The sequence below is a fragment of the Gymnogyps californianus genome, chromosome 14, assembly GCF_018139145.2.
Source record: "Gymnogyps californianus isolate 813 chromosome 14, ASM1813914v2, whole genome shotgun sequence".
Classification (NCBI taxonomy): Eukaryota; Metazoa; Chordata; class Aves; order Accipitriformes; family Cathartidae; genus Gymnogyps; species Gymnogyps californianus.
Window position 1 is genome coordinate 16,622,997 of NC_059484.1, and position 17,503 is coordinate 16,640,499.

Here is a 17,503-nt window from a genome sequence, read left to right on the forward strand (position 1 = left end):
CCACAGACTGTCAGGCACGGCTTTTAACACTTCTGGTGTAAGCTCGCATCTCCTCACTAACTTATGCTAACTTAGTTTAAGGGTGCTAAATTTTGTATTTCAAAATGCATTAGCTCTTTGTCAAAGGGCACTTCGTTACTTCTGGCACACTTACACGTGGGAAATGTTTGGGAGTGATCGCTCTTGACGCTTTAATTCAGAAAATTTACAGGAAGTATTTTAATATGGTTACGAGAAATGCAAAACTGTAGTGGAGCAGGAGCCTGCACGCTGACACTAACGGCCATGGTCGCTCTCTGGGCACCCCTGAGCCCCGCACGGGCCGAGGCAGGCGGATGGCTGAGTCACTGTAAGGGTAAGAACGAGAGAAAAACGTTAATCCCTGGGTCCCTGCTCGTTGTTCCCGGGTGCGGTGTGGCAGTGGTTGAGGCTCCCAGCAGCCGGGCAGCCCGGGGCCATAACGGACGGCGGCCCCGCCGGAGGCCGCCCCAGCCCGCCAAACGGCCCCCGCCCGCCGGCCCCCGCCCGCCAGCCCCCTTCCTCGGGCGGCTCTTCCCGCCCGGCGCCCGCGGCCTCCGCCGCCGTGCCTCGCCGCCGGCCTGAGAGGAACCGGCTCCCGCCGTCGGCGACGGCTCCCCTCAGCGCCGCCCCGCCCCGCCCCGCCGCGGCGCCACCAGCGACCCCTCCCCGCCCCGCAGCACGTGACCCCGAGGGAGGGGGCGCGCGCTGCACCTGTCAGTCAGCGCGTCACTTCCGCCAGTTGCCGCCGCTACCGTTGGGGACCCCCCGCTCGCGGAGGCGCGCTCGAGCGACGTGAGCGGCTCTGGGGACGGACGGCGCCCGGGTCGGCAGTGCGGCGGCCGCGGCTAGACGGCGGGGGCGGCGGCGGCCGAGGGAGGAGGCCTGCGAGGAGAGCGGAGCGGCGAGGAGAGGCCCGCGCCGGCCCCCGGGGTAGGAAGAGGCGGAGGAACCTGCTGCTGGTGCTGAGGACGGCGGGGAGGGCGAGTCACCCGGCAACGGTGAGGGGCTGCGGGGCGCATGCGCGGCGTGCGGGGCTGCGCGGGCCGGGGGCGGGCGGGCGGGCGGGGGGGGGATCGCCGCTCTGCCGCGGGGGCGGCGGGCTGCGGCCCGTCCGGGGCTCCCCGCTTTGGAGGCGGCTTGTGGGGCAGGGAGGGTGTCACGTCAGGCTTCAGGAACCTTCTGGGACCAGCGCTGATAAGGGGCGCGGGAACTTCCTCGTCTGGGCAGCAGAGGTGGCAGAGCCGGGCGTGTTGCAGGGCTGTGCGGTGCAGAAGTTGCTAGAGCCTCTCGGAGGGAGCTGTCAAGTGGTGCGTTCGTTTCCCAGGTTGCACTTGTGTCGGTAGGACCTTCGAGGCAGCCCTGACAGCCAGTAGGCATTTCTTGGCTCTTCCAGCGGAGTTGTCTGCCGAGCCTGTTCCCTCCTCCCACGGTGAATCAGCCTTATCCCCCCCTGCGATGGGACTTGGCACGCTGACAGTATTAGCCTAGCAGTTCCTTGCCAGCAAAGTTGGTTCCAGAAGTTAAAGAAGGGTAGTCGCTAAATCTTCAGTGAATACGAACGCAACGCTAGCATTAAGAACGCTAGCTTAGAGATGTAACACTCTAGCCTGTGACCAAATGTATCTTCTGAGGAATCTGTCAGTGTGGGCTTCCATTGTTCTTGGAAGCTCCGTAGGGATTTAAACATTTGAGCGTAAATGCTTCTTGCTACCAAAAAGTTACTTTAACATGAGATGCTCCAGTGTTAGGGTACTTCTTCCAGGTTTGGAAAAAAAAAACCCCAACAAAAAACACTGCAATCCAACACTGTAACTTGAACTTTACTACACAGCTCTCTTACTCTGGAGTTCCTTGGTCAGGTTGTATTTTTAAATTTTTACAAAATTTGTTACTGCTGTCAGGCTCAAGGAGGGGGGGAAAGGTAACAAATGAAGAAAGTAAATACTACCTAATCACTCTTGCCTGTTTAAAAAAAAGAAACTGAATATATCAAAACCTACACAGTTTATTTTTTTCAGGCATGTGTTCCTGAGTGTCCTCAGGGATGGAACAGTTGGTTTGTGACTTTGGAATAAATTGTTGAACTGGGTTAGCATTTAGGTTCGAAGTTTTTCTGTCTTCTATGCAGTTTAATCTACCAGCATAAAAAAAAAAATAAAAAGCTAGTTTGTTGGCCTATATTATAACAAATTCAGCTGTCTCGTTAGCCCATTTGTTTTCTATCTTGTTTTTTTTTTTTTTACTGCTCATGACTAGTAAATTGCTTTACGTGTTCTTTGTTGCATAGATTTGAAGGTATTTAGAATTTCTTTTTTTGTCTGCTTTCTCTGTGTTTTGTATATTGTCTAGCACCATAGGGATCCTTTCCTTGTCTTGACATTACAAAAATGAATCAAATATCTCAATGTTTTGAAAGCATGAAACTGGAAATTTACAGTATCATTTTAGAAAATCAAGTAGAGTGTTTCATGGTTACATTTGAAGAAGTTGACTAGGAGGAACTCCTGATAATTTCTCATGCTTGCAAATTTTGACATGGACAACATGTCAAAACATCTGAGTTTGGCAAACGATAGTTTTTATCTGCTCAGTTCTGGTCAGTTTGGGCTCTTGCTGTATGTGCTGCTTTTAACATTGGAGGACTTTCTAACAGCTCATTAAAAGACTTAATTTAACATTTGTCATGTGTGGCTCATAATATGAGACCTGTGCAAGCAGTGAAGCTTTTCTTTCTAATGTACATAACAGCATGTTTGCAAAGGCAGGTGAGGCTGAAGAAATATTCCATGCATTTGGAACAGACATTGTTAAGTTTCGTGAAATCCCCTGCTTTCTGTGCGTGAAGACTTTGTGGTGGTTTTTTCCTGTTCAGATACTCAACCTTTTGATCTCTGGTCAAATGTTTATAGCTCAGCAGTGATGCCCTTTTCTACAGCTCATTAGAAAGTGAGTAAAATCTGCCAAGTCTGAGGTGTTTTTTTAGTTTGCTGCTTTTTTGGTTGTTGTTTTGTTCCCCCCTCCCCCGAAGCTGCAGCTCTAAGGAAGAGGAAGTGATTTCAGTAAGAGAATGCCTTTAAGTTGTCCTTAAATTCTGTAGTAACACCAGATTATTTTTTGCTGCAATGTTAGCAGACAAACCAGAAATCTAGAAGCCATTGGGATGAGTGTGAATTGACATCTTGCAGGGCAATTCAGTATTTGGATCTGTGAGGATGAAAGATGGTAAACCTTTTAACTTTTTTTTCTTGTATTGCAGACCCAGTTATATATTTATTAATCATTTCAGATGTGAGGACTGTTACTTAGGAACCAAAAAAATAACACTTCATCCCAAACATCTGAGGAAGAGAGAGAGAATTGAAGGAATATTAAATCTGCTATGAAGGGCTTTGAAAGAGGGAGATTTGTTACTTGTCATGCAGTTTTTAAAGTGACGGATATATCAGTTATTTCAGTAGAGAGGCTGTATGTCTCATGTCAAAATTGTATTCAGGCAGAGAATACAAGAATTTTGCATTGCTCTCTGGAAAGTTAGTAAAATTGGGCCATTCATTTTTGAGTCTCTTGCTGGCTATTATTTTCTGTAAGTTATAAATTTTACCTGCAAAAACTTTGAGAATAATAACTAGCTGTCTCAAGGCTTTAGTAAATTCAGATTTGGCTTTGTAGTTTTGTACTGGCTTCACAGTCAGCTCTTGGGATTTGTGAAAGTTGAGTCAATTCGGATGAATTCTGCATATTCTTACAACCTGAAAGATAACGTATTTGTTACTGCATCTTCTGCTGGACCTCTTTTTTTTTTTTTTTTTTTGGTAGAGCTGATTTATTTTGAAGTCTTAAAAAACATAGTTTAGAAGGTGATTACGGTGCTGAAAACCTGTTATGTTTGCAACATATGGGTGGAGTCATTCAGTACAAGAAATGGGTAATATTTTGCAGCTGGATCTAGGACCATATTCTGATTATAGTGAAATGAATAGTTCTGTTGTGATAGTAACAAACAATTCTGCTCTTTTGGTCTCTCACCTGTGAATGTGTGAAATTTTATCCTGTATATTTATCTTAAAAGAAGAAAAATATGACAAAGTTGAGCTTAAAATAAAGATACTGCATTATGTTTGTGTTCAAACAGCTTGTAACAAAGGCCAGGGTTGCAGAGGCTTTTTTATATTGAGAGGTTTAAATGGTTTATTTTCTTCACTATCTGGATATTTGTAAGGACACTTGGGTGGGGCAGCTGCTCGATCAGAACAGAGTATGTGGTGGGAACCCTGAATTGATTGTGGGGGTTCCAGTCTCACTAGCTGGTCTCTTTATACGTCTCTTCTGTTCAGTGTTCCCTGCAGTGTGTTCAGGATTAAAATTTGTGCTCAGCTGTGTAGGATAATAATACTTGGACAAAATTGAAAAGATGAGAGCTGGAATCTTATGAATGTCGTTCTTTCTTCCTTTATACTCTTTTTTTTTTTTTTTAAGCGTGTATATTTGAAAGGTTTTTTCCCCTTTTTGCTGAACTTCACATTTCATTAAATCTTTTGTTGTCTTGTCACTCTTTTAATGTAATCAGGTTACCTAATTTTAGTCTGCAATGTAATTTCTAACCTTGTGATTTCTGGTAGTATCTGCAAATCTGGTCATGATCAAGTTGCAAAAAGAATTGGTTGTGGAGGAGACCTCATTAGCAGTCTTCTCTTCCCGCCCCCCCCGCAATTCAAAGAGTCATTGCTACAGAACTGAACTCTTCATTGAAAAGTCTTAGTCCTTCAGTGGGGATGCTAAGACTGTCCTTTATTTTGGTGGCACGTGGTTATCGTTATGACAGAGGCAGTGTTTCTATAGCAAATGGGCGATGTATTACATTTTGTAATGTTTTGAGTTCCAATGTGTATTTCTGCTTACTTGTTTGGGAGGGGGAGAAACAGGTTGATGATAAATGTATGTAATAGGATAACTTATGTATAATAAATTAAATGCATTATATATTTATAGTTTGCTTTTTTGGTGTCTCTGAGGTAGCTTGACTTCTGTTCCAAAGTCTGTCTTAACAGCAGTGACAAATGTTAAGCTGCTTTGGTTTTATAATGTGAACCTCTCAAGTTGCATAGTTTTACTGGTAATTTCTTCCTGTCTGTTACCTTACTGTACTTTTATAATGCCATTGCAATTAAGTTCTGTATTATCTGATGTAGTGGCAATTATATGTGTGTGGTTGGTGGAGTACAGCTTTACTTTGGGAGGAGGCAAGTAGGATGAATATAATTAACTGTTACACAAGATACAAAAGCGTTTTTATTTATTAACTACTGTTGTTAAGAATGTGATGGGATCTGTGCAAGCAGGAAGTTTCTTTATAATTCTGCACATGTGCATTGGCAGCAGCAGCTGAGAGCAAATCTGGCAGTGTTCAGTGGTGGGTGTGAAGCAGCGAGCAAACATCTACTTTTTTCTGGTATCGCTGATGGTTTTATTTAATTCCTCTTGCTACAATATAGTTGTAGAAGGATTACGAGTTGCTGTAATGCTGTTAAGCCTTTGGATTTTATCTAGTAAGTCAATACAAAATGTTATCTTTGCATATCAAAACACTTGAAAATCAGCTAATGTTTCGGTGATCTCTCAGCTTGCTCTTTTAAAATGTAAAATTTTTTGGAATGTTGGCTAAATCGGTCACCGTATTTGAGGCTTTACTTATGTTATTGCAATACAGTTGCTACATGCTTAATTTGCTTCTTAAATTTTGAAGTTTTGTAGGGTTTTTCCCCTAAATTTTGCATTTAATCTAACTAAAGCCTATCCACTTTTCTGCCTCTCATGAAGAGGCAGATAGGATTTGCCTCTCATGAATATCTGTAAATGATGGGCTTTTTCAGAGAAAGTATAATCAGGTTCTGTCAGCTGAAATTGTAGACTAAACTTTAGTGACTGGAAAATAAATACTAATCAATACTATGGTTTCTTGGCTTGTAAATTCTAAAAATCCAAAATTCTCTCGATTTTAGTAATATCTTTTTCAGAGGAGCTTTCGTGAGTTGTTTTGTTGCTTACTTCCATGGTAAGGACATGAAGGCTTAATTTGAATTGTTCTAATTTGGAAATTAGAAGGCTCGCTACTTCATTTCCAGGAAACAAAAATTGCATTACTGTTGCATTCTGCTAAATCTGATGATGGTTGGGGTTTTTTTTGTGCTTTTATTTGCTTTGTCAGTATAACCATTATTTTGTCAGCTCAGTATTTTCTGCGGCTCTCTCAGAAGTGCTAGTGGCAGATGATGGAGATTTTCAGCTAATTGAATTGAGGTCTAGTGTGTGTGTGAGAGAGTACACATGTGAAGGCATATACATGCAAGTAGTGAGTTTATTAATTAAAGAGCTGGTGTTCATGCTTCTGCTGACTCCTTTTGTGATTGCGTGCAAAACTGCAACAAGCTTGTTTCCTTTTGACTCCTATTTAACCAGAAAGCAAACATGTCAGTGAAGAGTTAATAACCATACTAAGAAATGAAGGGAGCAGGAAAGTTGCATCTGCCTGAAAAGACATGTATTCCAACATGGTTTCCTTCAACACTGTGAGTTAATTCTGTAGTTACACTTATTTTAAAACATTATGCCTTTATGGGGATGAGGAATGTATTCTTAAGAAGACCAGCTTGTTAAATTTAAAATAATAACTGAGCCCAATTGTCTGATTTGCCAGTCCAGACTTTAGACTAAAATGCCTTTCAATAGCTGATTTCACTGACAGTCAAAAAGAGGAAATCTTGCGTTAAGAATCTATTTTAAGCTAATCTTGCTGGTTTTAAAACTTTCTTTAAATAATTTTTGTTTTGACTACTCAAATATATTAATGAGTACTTAAATGTAGCTTTAAAATTGATTATTCTTTTTACGTGGAGGACATTCTGTATCTCTCCATATTCAAGCACTTGCACAACTCTGCATGCTTTTAACTATGCTCTTGAGACAAGTATCGTTTGTCCTTTTCTGTGTCCTGAGTTTGTGGTAGTGTTCTGTTTGTTTGCTTAAAGCTTGGGGTGGGGTTTTTTCAGTTTTTCTTTTTTCTTTTTTTTTTTATTTTCCTCCAAGCTGTATCCCCTGCCCAAACCTGGCCATCTTTTCAGTTTTGACTGGATTAATTCAAATGAGCAAAATACTCTATTTTTACTTGTTAGCTGAACAAAAGCTGAAAATCAGATGAGCAAAAGCTCTTCCGCCCAAAAGCATTTCATCCATTGGGAATGCTAACAGTAATTTGAGTATACGAATGGCATAAAAATCATCAGGTAGTGTCAGTTGTTATGATCGTGACATTACATTAAAAAATTTAAAAATCCATTTCCTTTTATCTCAATAAAACTTAAGAGCAGAGAGGAGAGTGCTGGTTGCCATTTCTTAAAAAACATAAATTAAGTAGTGTACAGCAGTTGCCAAATGGGGCTATATGTTCTACAGCGAGCTGGTACACAGAAGTTTCCCAGGCAAGCCTTCTTGCTCATGCTCACACCTGGCAGCGGGCTCTGGATGATGTCATTACATGAGGAAAGTTTCTGTGATTCCAAGTTGGAATCTGTGTCATGAGTGTAGGCCATCATTTTGAAATTCTTAAAATCTGTTATAACTTTGAACATTTCAAACTTAGCTAAAAAAAATAATTCTTTATTTGGATTTAAAAGTATGTTTACTATATGCATCCAGAGGGACATCACAGATTTTGTCTAGTTATAAGGAGGTCATATAAGTAACATAAGACATTCTTTTTGTTTATCAAATATAGAGTAAGAAATTAAAAACTTTGAGATACCTTGATGTTTTTGCAGAATTTTATTTGTAAATAAACCTCCTTGTATTGCAGAAAATGAGCATTGATCCTCTTTGTACCGGAGGATGTGTTCGTGTTCTGTTAGGACCCTGTGTGCAGGCATGTGGGTAGCTCGCAGGATAGTAGCACTGTGGATTGAAAAAGCCAAAGTCTGAACTTGAGGTGTATTTCCTGAGAAGTAGGGACAAGCGATTTTGTTGCCCTATAACACTTTTTTCCTATCTAAAAATCTTACATTTAGTTTTTACTTTTCATATGTTACAAAAAAAAAATCACTGATGATGTCTGCTAATCCCACAAAATAATAGAGCAGAACGGCAGTCACTGTTAGCTTTGTTTTTGGCTTCACAGATGATAGGAATGTCTTGCTAGATAAAACAAGCAAAGAAAAGAATTGCTTAAATAATTGAGACTTATGGCAGAAATTCTACACACAGAATTAATGTTTTCATTCTTATGGTATGGTTTCAGTTTGTAGGCTTTTTTGTTTATTGTATTTTTACTTCTTGTTGTTTCATTCCTTTGTTTTAAGGAAAGGTGCTGGAGTCCTGAGGAGTTTAATTTAAAATGACACCCATATATTTGTAGTTCAGCCAGTAATGTAAAAGTTGGACTGAATTTAAGTCTAAACTTTCATATGTATGCCTCAAATATTAGCAGTTAGCCATGTATTCTGTGTTTTCTTTAGTGACGTTTCATATGTGGGTGTGAGTACTTTTTTAGTTGCCAAGATAAGTGAATGCTATTATGATGGCAAAATGAAACGCGTGGTGCTGTTTTCCCAGCAGACTCTATGAAGTACTTGCCTTATTTAAAAAAACAAAAACCCAAAAAACCAGATTTTTTTTTTTTTTAAATAACAGATGAGAGCACTGAAATACACAATACAGAATGAAACTTGGTGTTTTACCCTCATTTAAGATCCTTGGGCTCAAGATGTTGAATAGGACATAGTATGGTTTTTTCCAGCCTCTTGTAAAATTGTGGTATGTGGTCACAATAAAGTGTATTTTTAGTTTTCTGTAGTTAAGTTTTGTAGAACATTATTGTAGCTTAGGGGAATCTTTGTAAATGTTTGTAGTAACAAGGTGGGGAGGCAGATTGAGAAAGATGCAACCAGAATATTTGTAATAAAGCACAAGCTAGTCGGGTTTTGGTATTTGGTTTTTTTTTTAATTACTCTGTTTCTCTTGATAGGACTTGTGAAGCATGTAGGTTGTGAAACTGGGAGGGGAAATGCATGTTCAACAGGGTCAGGATAATATGGACAAAAGTAGGTATAGTTGACTGAATGGATCAGCTCCTGTTTTCTGAGATGTTTGATCATGGCAAAAAAAAATTAAAAAAACCCCACAGTATTGCTTAGTATTTGTAAAAGACTCTAGAAATAATTCTGAAGGTTATATATCTTGTCCTAGTTTTCATCCGTGTCTGTACTGAAGTGGTGCACGTCCTGAGTCAAGGGAGGGCAAGTGGGAAAGCTGTTGATCAGTATAAAAAGTAGAGATATAATATTTAATTATTAACAGTTTCTGAGCTTATCCTTCGGTTTTACGATGTTGGAAATAACAGGAAATAAAACTTGCAGGAAGTCAGATAACTTTGAAAAAGTTTCTGACTTTTTCTAGACTTGGTAAATATCAGATGCATTGTATCACAGCCTGTGAAGATTACACTGAAGCCTGTACTAAAAGGTAAAAGACTTAAATGCTCTGAAAAGAAACTGGAGCATATAATGATATATTGAAGTGTGTATATAAAAGGATGTGTGTATCTGAGAGGGTGAAAATTAGGCTTTCACTAATTCTTCTAGGTGATGATAAGCCATATAAAACTTTGTTTAAAGTATAAGCTTGGGTTGTAAATCCGGTTTTGCTCTAACAGTGAGACAACCAGGCTGTTTCAACTTCATTGTTACGTTGCCAGGCTGTTTAAAATAGAAGTCTTTTTTTGTTTTTTCATGTCTCCTGGATGAAATTAATATTCAGGTAGCCTGTTTGTCTGCAGCACCTGGTAAAAACGGCTATGCTTTTATGTCAGCTAACTAAACACAAAGTTATCTTTGCTAAGAAAGCTGGACCTCAAGATTGCTCGTTTGGTGCTGGATTATAAAGAAGTGGTTTCTTCTAATTTGCTCTTTTTATTAGGTGATGTTTGTTTTGAAGGTTTGTTTGTTTGTTTTAGCAAGGCAGCCTGAAGCATTGTGGCAGATCCACCAAAGATTTTTTTCCCAGCTGCCATTAACCCCACAGTTGGCTAACATGAGCCTTTCTGGTTCATTGTGGATAGGTTGATGTCTTGGGTTTGCGTGGCAAGGTTTTGGTAGCAGGGGGCTACAGGGGTGGCTTCTGTGAGAAGCTGCTAGAAGCTTCCCCTATGTCCGATAGAGCCAATGCCAGCCGGCTCCAAGACGGACCCGCTGCTGGCCAAGGCTGAGCCCATCAGCGATGGTGGTAGCACCTCTGGGATAACGTATTTAAGAAGGGGGAAGGAACTGCACAACAAACTTCAGCCGCAGAGAGGAGTGAGATGTGAGAGGAACAACTCTGCCGACACCAAGGTCAGGGAAGCAGGAGGGGCAGGAGGTGCTCCAGGCACCGGAGCAGAGATTCCCCTGCAGCCCGTGGTGAAGACCATGGTGAGGCAGGCTGTCCCCCTGCAGCCCATGGAGGTCCACGGTGGAGCAGATCTCCACCTGCAGCCCCTGGAGGACCCCACGCCGGAGCAGGGGGATGCCCAAAGGAGGCTGTGACCCCGTGGGATGCCCGTGCTGGAGCAGGCTTCTGTCAGGACCTGTGGCCCCATGGAGAGAGGAGCCCAGGCTGGAGCAGGTTTGCTGGCAGGGCTTGTGACCCCGTGGGGGACCCACGCTGGAGCAGTCTGTTCCTGAAGGACTGCACCCCATGGGAGGGACCCACGATGGAGCAGTTTGTGAAGAAGAACTGCAGCCCGTGGGAAGGACTCATGTTGGAGAAGTTCGTGGAGGACTGTCTCCCGTGGGAGGGTCCCCACAGTGGAGCAGGGGAAGAGTGTGAGTCCTCCTCCCCCTGAGGAGGAAGGAGCAAGGAGCGGCAGAGACAATGTGTGATGAACTGACCGCAACCCCCATTCCCCATCCCCCTGCGCTGCTCGGGGGGAGGAGGTAGAAAATTCGGGAGTAAAGTTAAGCCCAGGAAGAAGGGAGGGTTGGGGGGCAGGTCTTTTAAGATTTGGTTTTATTTCTCATTATCCTACTCTGGTTTGATGGGTAATAAATTAAACTAATTTCCCCAAGTACCCCCTGTTTTGCCCGTGACGGTAATTGGTGAGTGATCTCTCCCTGTCCTGATCTCGACCCACGAGCCTTTCGTTATATTTTCTGTCCCCTGTCCAGCTGAGGAGGGGGAGTGATAGAGCGGCTTTGGTGGGCACCTGGTGTTCAGCCGGGGTCAGCACACCACAGTTGACTGCAGTACAACGTGAGAAAATAGACTGTGTGCATCTTCATGTTTTAAAAATTGCATGATGTATTGGGATTGATTGAAATCTACTTGCATGCAAAGATTATGTTGACTATCACTTAATATACCAAAATAATAAGAAAAATGGCTGGGCAGTGTCTTCATAAATTATAGGAGAGTCATGAATTGCGACTGCTTCACTGTTGAAATCTGGCAGGATCTTTTAGTAAGCAAGAATACACAATGACAGATTTTAACATGATTGGTTAAAAAAAAAAAAAAGCCTGTTGACTGGAATATAACCCTTCATTTTCTGTTGTCAGCTCACCTGCAGTCGTGATCTCAGATCAGGATCCACTTGCGCAAGACACATAACAGACTTACAACCTGTGTATAATACGAGACAATAGATAGAGGCAGATGACAAAGAACAGGAAAGAATATTTGTCAGTGTTGCTTACATCAATAGGCAAAGATTTAAACACTTTTAAGCCTGAAATATTTTTTTCCTCTAGGCCTCAATGCAAGAAAATTTTGAGGAGGAGGATGAAGCAGTCTTGTATAGAGCTTATGGCCAGCTCCCTTAACACATGGGTGCAGTTTGGGGAGGATTGGGAGCGGGAAAACGTTATTTATTCAAAGTATTGGAAGGACTCTGGATTCCTGGTGTCATAGGCTAAGGAATGGACTGGTGTTTTGGTACTGAAATGAGAGTAGTAGGTTGTAAGGACTTTGAAAGTGAAGATGAAGTTGATTTGTTCTGATGTGGAATAGAAGCAAGAGCCAATGTGGGAGAACAAAGAGAGGGAAAGTACTTTTCTCAAGTCTGTCAGCTGAATTCTCATATCAATCTCAAATTATGAAACAAAGTTTCATTATGTATACTTTAAAGCCAGGGAAAGCGTTTTTATTGTCTAGTTTTGGTGATGTGTGTTGTGTTTGAGTGTGTGTACGTGTATGTCACAAGCTAGTTTTGCCCAGTTATAGTTGCTTGAGTTTAATTAGAACAGGTAATGGGTGAGGTCAAGGGGCTGAGATGACCCTTTGCCTGTATCTGGACACTAAATCAGCTCCATTGTGTCATGAAACTGCAATTTAAATTTTTAGTACCACAGAAAATCAAAAAGGCTATTGCTGTGGTCCATAGCTCTTTTGAGAGCTGAAAACATCAAAAATGTCCACATAATTGGGATTCTAAAAGGTGGCAAAAATGTGGGTGCTTCTAGGGAATCTGATTGGGGGAAGTTGCTTCCTATATCCAGATCTGGTGATCACTTGGACTTTGAACTGGCAGTTAGGACACCTAATCAACTTTCTAGAAAAGATGATCTGTACCACTGAAAATGGCTTGAGTCTCTATGTTGTTCCTTAGTTAGGACTTTGTTTTTGTTCGTGCCATTTAAAGATAGTGTGTTAAACCAGTGCCTGAGATCCTTCTAAAAATTTTATAGCCATTAAATGTTTGAGTATGGTAGGTACTATAAAACACTTCTGTCTAACCTACTTAGCCCTTCGTGATTCTTTGGAAGAAGAATGAATGAGTCTGAAAATCATTTCATAATTGTTAAGGCTAAGACGTCCCATGCTAACTTTGGTTTCAAGTTTGGTTAGCTCCTAAGAGAAAAAGGGGATTTGCTTTTTTTGTGTGCTCTCCCGTGAGCCATGCGAATGTGGTCTTTACGCTTTCTTGTTCAGAACAAGAAACTGATGATTTGACAAGGAGAATTCCTCAAACGTGATGTTTAGACTTGTGACTGAGTTTAAAACTGTTGAAAACTTTATGGTCTAATAATATTTTCCTTATTTTCAGATTAACTGCTGAAGTACTGATCGAGTTCTGCTATTCTTCAATGAGGAACTACAGGCTGATCTTTTGCCATAATCTTAAACAACCATAAATGACAAAAGAATGCTTGGTCAGTGAGGGCAGCTGGCGCAGAAAACGTTTTTCAAACTCGGCTGTTTAAGTACTCTGAGGTAGGTTTCTTAAACTACTTTATTCAGACTACAAAAAAAAAAAGGAAGTATGGATTTCAGTATGTCTAATCTATTAGAATTTATCAATCCATTAGTAAACAGAGAATTGTTTGGTTGCAGTGACTAACTGCATACTTTGACTAACAGTATGTAGTTCGTGTTCTATGTGCCGTCTTCTATGAAAGTGATTGCTTGCATTTAAGCAAGTATGTTTTCTTTTTATTTATTTTGGAAAGACAGTTTTTTCTTTGCTAGAAGAAATATTTTCGTTTTGACAGGATAACAGTTTAACTGAATGACTTACACTGCCTTTGGTAATACCTTTGTTATCTATCTAGATCCTGTATCAAGCAAAGACTTGCAAGTAAAGCTTGAGCTTCTGCGCGATAGGAAGAATGGTATCACTGAGCATCTGGAAACTAGTTTTGGGGGTTTTTTGTTCAGTAAAATTTTTAATTTGATGCAGGTGTTGAAAGCTTTATTCTGTAGACCAGAAGGTGCCAAATATATTAGAAGTTGTTTGCAGTGCAGTTGTGTGTCACAAAATACTTAATCATTTCATGTAACTAAAAGTTGGGTTTTGGTTTGGTATGATCCACTAGTTCCATTTCCTCTGGAGAGGCTTTTGTGTTGGATTTTCAAAGCCTGACTGATAAATACTGTCAGAAAACGTATTGCAGAATCTAGGTCTCCCAGAGTACCTTAGAACTTAAGTAACGATGTTGTAACTAGAACTTTCTGAATTTCCTTCGCTGCTATATATGTTGTTATCGGTCCTCTGTTGAGGATTGAACAGAACACCTCTGTAATAGTCATTTATCTAGTTAGCTGTATTTGGAGTCATTACAGAACATTTCATTAAATCAGTGAACTGATTGAGAGAGACTGGAGAGTATTTGCATTAGGTAATTAAAGCACATCGTGTAACAGATCAATACATTCAACAGTGTACACTGAAGTATGGTTTTTGGTTTTAATTCCTCTTACTTGACAGAAAAGACAGCTTTGATTTTTGGCTGCAAAAAGATATGAGGAAGAGCTCCTCCCCTTCCTTGAGTAACTGCAACTCTGTTCTTGCTAACAAAATATTTGGAATTCCACTTGATGAGCTGCAGCAAGAAGGGCAGCCAGACAATGAGGTTCCATTCATAGTCCGCCATGTCGTGGACTATATTGAGGAACATGGTATGTATTCTTGCTGTACTTTAATATATTTAGCTGTTATTCTTACAGAATAGATTGTGTTTTTTGAAGAGTATTTGTTTTCTTAAGTTACTTATATTTAATTGAATGTGATTTGGGTTGTTTTGTTTGGGTTTTTTTTTGTGATACACACTCCCTTTCTTTACTCCTTCTGTTACGTTTGATTATCTCTGTTTTCTAGCTCACACTAATGCAGTCAGGTCAGTAGGGTACTTCATAGGAAATGGTGTGTTTTAGGTACTGCTAACATTTACCTTATTTTATTGTATTGTTAGCTGGGCATAAGAATGTGTTTGCTGGGAAGAGGATTGCTCTAAGTCTTGCAGAACTGTTGTCCAGAAAGTCTTTCATTCAGTATGTGAATTGTGCATATCTGATTATCGGTATTTTCTGATATATTTGTCCATACTAGATCTAAAAGTTTATTTCTGCAACCTCTTTCTAACTCAGGGGGTCTGGAACAAGAAGGACTTTTTCAAGTCAATGGGAATGCTGAGACAGTGGAGTGGCTTCGGCAACGATATGATAATGGAGAAGATGTGGACCTGGTTAAAGAAGCAGATGTACCCTCAGCTATTAGCCTTCTTAGATTTTTTCTTCAAGAACTTCCAGAGCCAGTTATCCCAGGCAGTTTGCACATACATTTGATGCAACTTTCTCAAGGTAATAATTATTTTGGACTCAATGTTTTTATTTTATTAATTTAAGAGTGAAAACGAGTATTAAATTGAGATTTGTAGTGGCACTAGGTCGTCTTTGGTGTTCTGTGTAATAATGTGTGTATCAGGAGGCATTCAGATACACCTCTTCTTAGCACAAAACCCAAATAAATAGATTGGGGTTTTTTTAGGACATTCAGCCTGGATTCAGAGACACAGTTTATCCATCATGCAGGAAAATAGTGAAGCTGCCACATATCATGCTGATTAGTTCTGAATATTCCATGTTCTTGTGTGTGAATACTTAAAGCTCTTGTATACTAGAGAAGAGATCTCAAGCCCTATACTCATGTCATATTTGCTCTCCCACTGTGGATCTTTTCAGTTTAAAATTCATTTGTAGGAGGAAAAAAAACCCCTGTCATCAGCATATTGTTGCCAAGTATGTTTTTTCATATACTGCAAAACCTTGCCCTTTCAAATTGACACCCATATGTTGGCACAGTATTTTCTTTACCAATTCCCAACTTGTCTATCTGTATCCACTCTCCTGGGTCTTTTGGCCTCTGCTGTGTTGAGTGGTGTTGGAGGTGATTCATAACTTGACTAGTAAAAACGCTCATCTTGCAGCGCTACATTAGTAATGTCCTCAAAGGGTAGGTTGATGTCGGAGCTCCGCACCCTGTAACATAACTGAGGGTTTTGCTGGTTGTCACTCTGCAGGAATGTTGCTCATTTTCCAGTGTCGGTTTGTACTTCTCTTCAAGTGCTGGGCTTGTTTTGCTTTGTGAGATGCACATTTTTGTTTGATTTAATTTTCTGTTGTTGAGTTTATTCCTGATAAGAACTTGATAGCGCTCGTGATAGTCCTGTTTGTTCAGAGTGGGAATTAGTTTGGAGGATGAGTGAGTATGGCATAGTTTTCATATGCTGTTACACTGTATTTACCAAGTGCTAAACTGGAGGGTCATCTGCAGCAGCGTGAAGCTGCTTCATTTTCCTACCTTGGTAGCCTGTATATCCTGAAACTTTGAATGTGGGGTGGTTATCTGGATGGCTGGTGAGCAGAGGCTGAACACTGATGTGTGAGGCACTAAATAATCTCGTGCCGGAAACAATTTTTGGAAGCTGCTGACCAGAGAAGCTTGTTAAGGCTGAAGTTCTGTTTGTTTATTTGTCCTGTGCAGTAATGAGAAACTGAAGTGGATAGGGAGTTTCATTAGTGATATGTCTGCTACTTGGTTTGTGTTGCTAATATCATGGTTCATTGGACCTAAGTAGTTAGTAAACTGTTGTTTGTTTGTTTGTTTTCTCCTGAAAAAGATGATAAATTTAAAAAACGATTGTTAAGACAGTAATGCAGAATGCTGCTGGTTGCTCAGCTAATACTGCTAGGCACCTTGATTTGCAATGTTATCTATCAGGACTGGAAATAGGATTGAGGTATACTTGCTTGGTGTGACAGTGTAACTCCCTTCTATGACTTGTAAAACATAGTGTGAAAATTGGGTTTTTTCCATCTTTGAATAGATGACTGGAAGGATTTACGTGTGGGTTGTTTTGGGAAAAGAGCTGTTCTTCAGCATGTAAGTCCCCATTTAGTTCCCTTTTGTTAAATGTACAGAGAAATTTCACTTAAACTTGCAGCTTACTGTCTTTACTGTCTTTTTTTAAAGTATAAAATAAAGTTATTTCAGAAAGATTTAAAGTTATCTGTACCAAGGAAATAAAAACACATAAACCTTTAAACGTTGTTTCCTGATACTAAAATTAGAGTTTCGGTTTCCTCTGCTCAGGTTTTGGCTTTTGATATTTTGACTGTCTGATAGACATATCTCAGTTTCCAGAATTAGTATCAGCTGCATTGTAGGCAGAGGAATTGCTTACAGAAATGCAGAAGGTGGTAGTAATTTTGGATCCATATGTTACTTCTGGTATTTTTCCCTCTTTAGCAGGCTTTCCGTATCGTTAGGTTAAGCTTAGTTCTCAAAACAACTTAGTTAACACAACAAGGTGTGGCCTTTATACATCTTCTGAGGCTCGTTAGGTGCAGGCCTGATGGTGGTTCATCAAAGGCAAGTGACTTCAGTAATTAAAGTGTGAATTTGACCCCAATGCGCTAGGCCATGTGTCCCAGAAGTGTGTATCTGTCAGAGGACAGTGTTTACTGTCAGAGGACTTCAGTTACAGGTAAGAATGTTCTCACTTTAGGTCTCTGGCTGTGGTTTAGAACCTAAATTTTAGGACAGATTGGTAAAACAAAATGTCTATATGTGTATGTGCAAAGTGGTCTAACTCTCACCTCTCTCTCTTGCTCTCTTTCTTTTTGAAGGACTACTTTGTGAAAGTATTTTTTTAAGTTCTCTTTTGCTGTTCTGTTTCCTAAA

At 40.6% G+C, this 17,503-nt stretch overlaps 1 protein-coding gene across 3 annotated transcripts in view; it reads left to right on the forward strand.

The window, feature by feature from the left end:
• Nucleotides 1-888: 888 nt before the first annotated feature.
• Nucleotides 889-17,503, forward strand: part of FAM13B (family with sequence similarity 13 member B) — a 54,289-nt gene continuing 37,674 nt past the window's right edge. For all 3 annotated transcript variants that reach the window (XM_050905092.1, XM_050905094.1, XM_050905093.1), the window contains exons 1-4: nt 889-1,019; nt 13,088-13,254; nt 14,249-14,439; nt 14,908-15,120. In XM_050905092.1, the coding sequence (XP_050761049.1) occupies nt 14,283-14,439; nt 14,908-15,120 (370 nt within the window). In that variant the 5' untranslated portion in view covers nt 889-1,019; nt 13,088-13,254; nt 14,249-14,282. The remainder of the gene's footprint in view (nt 1,020-13,087; nt 13,255-14,248; nt 14,440-14,907; nt 15,121-17,503) is intronic.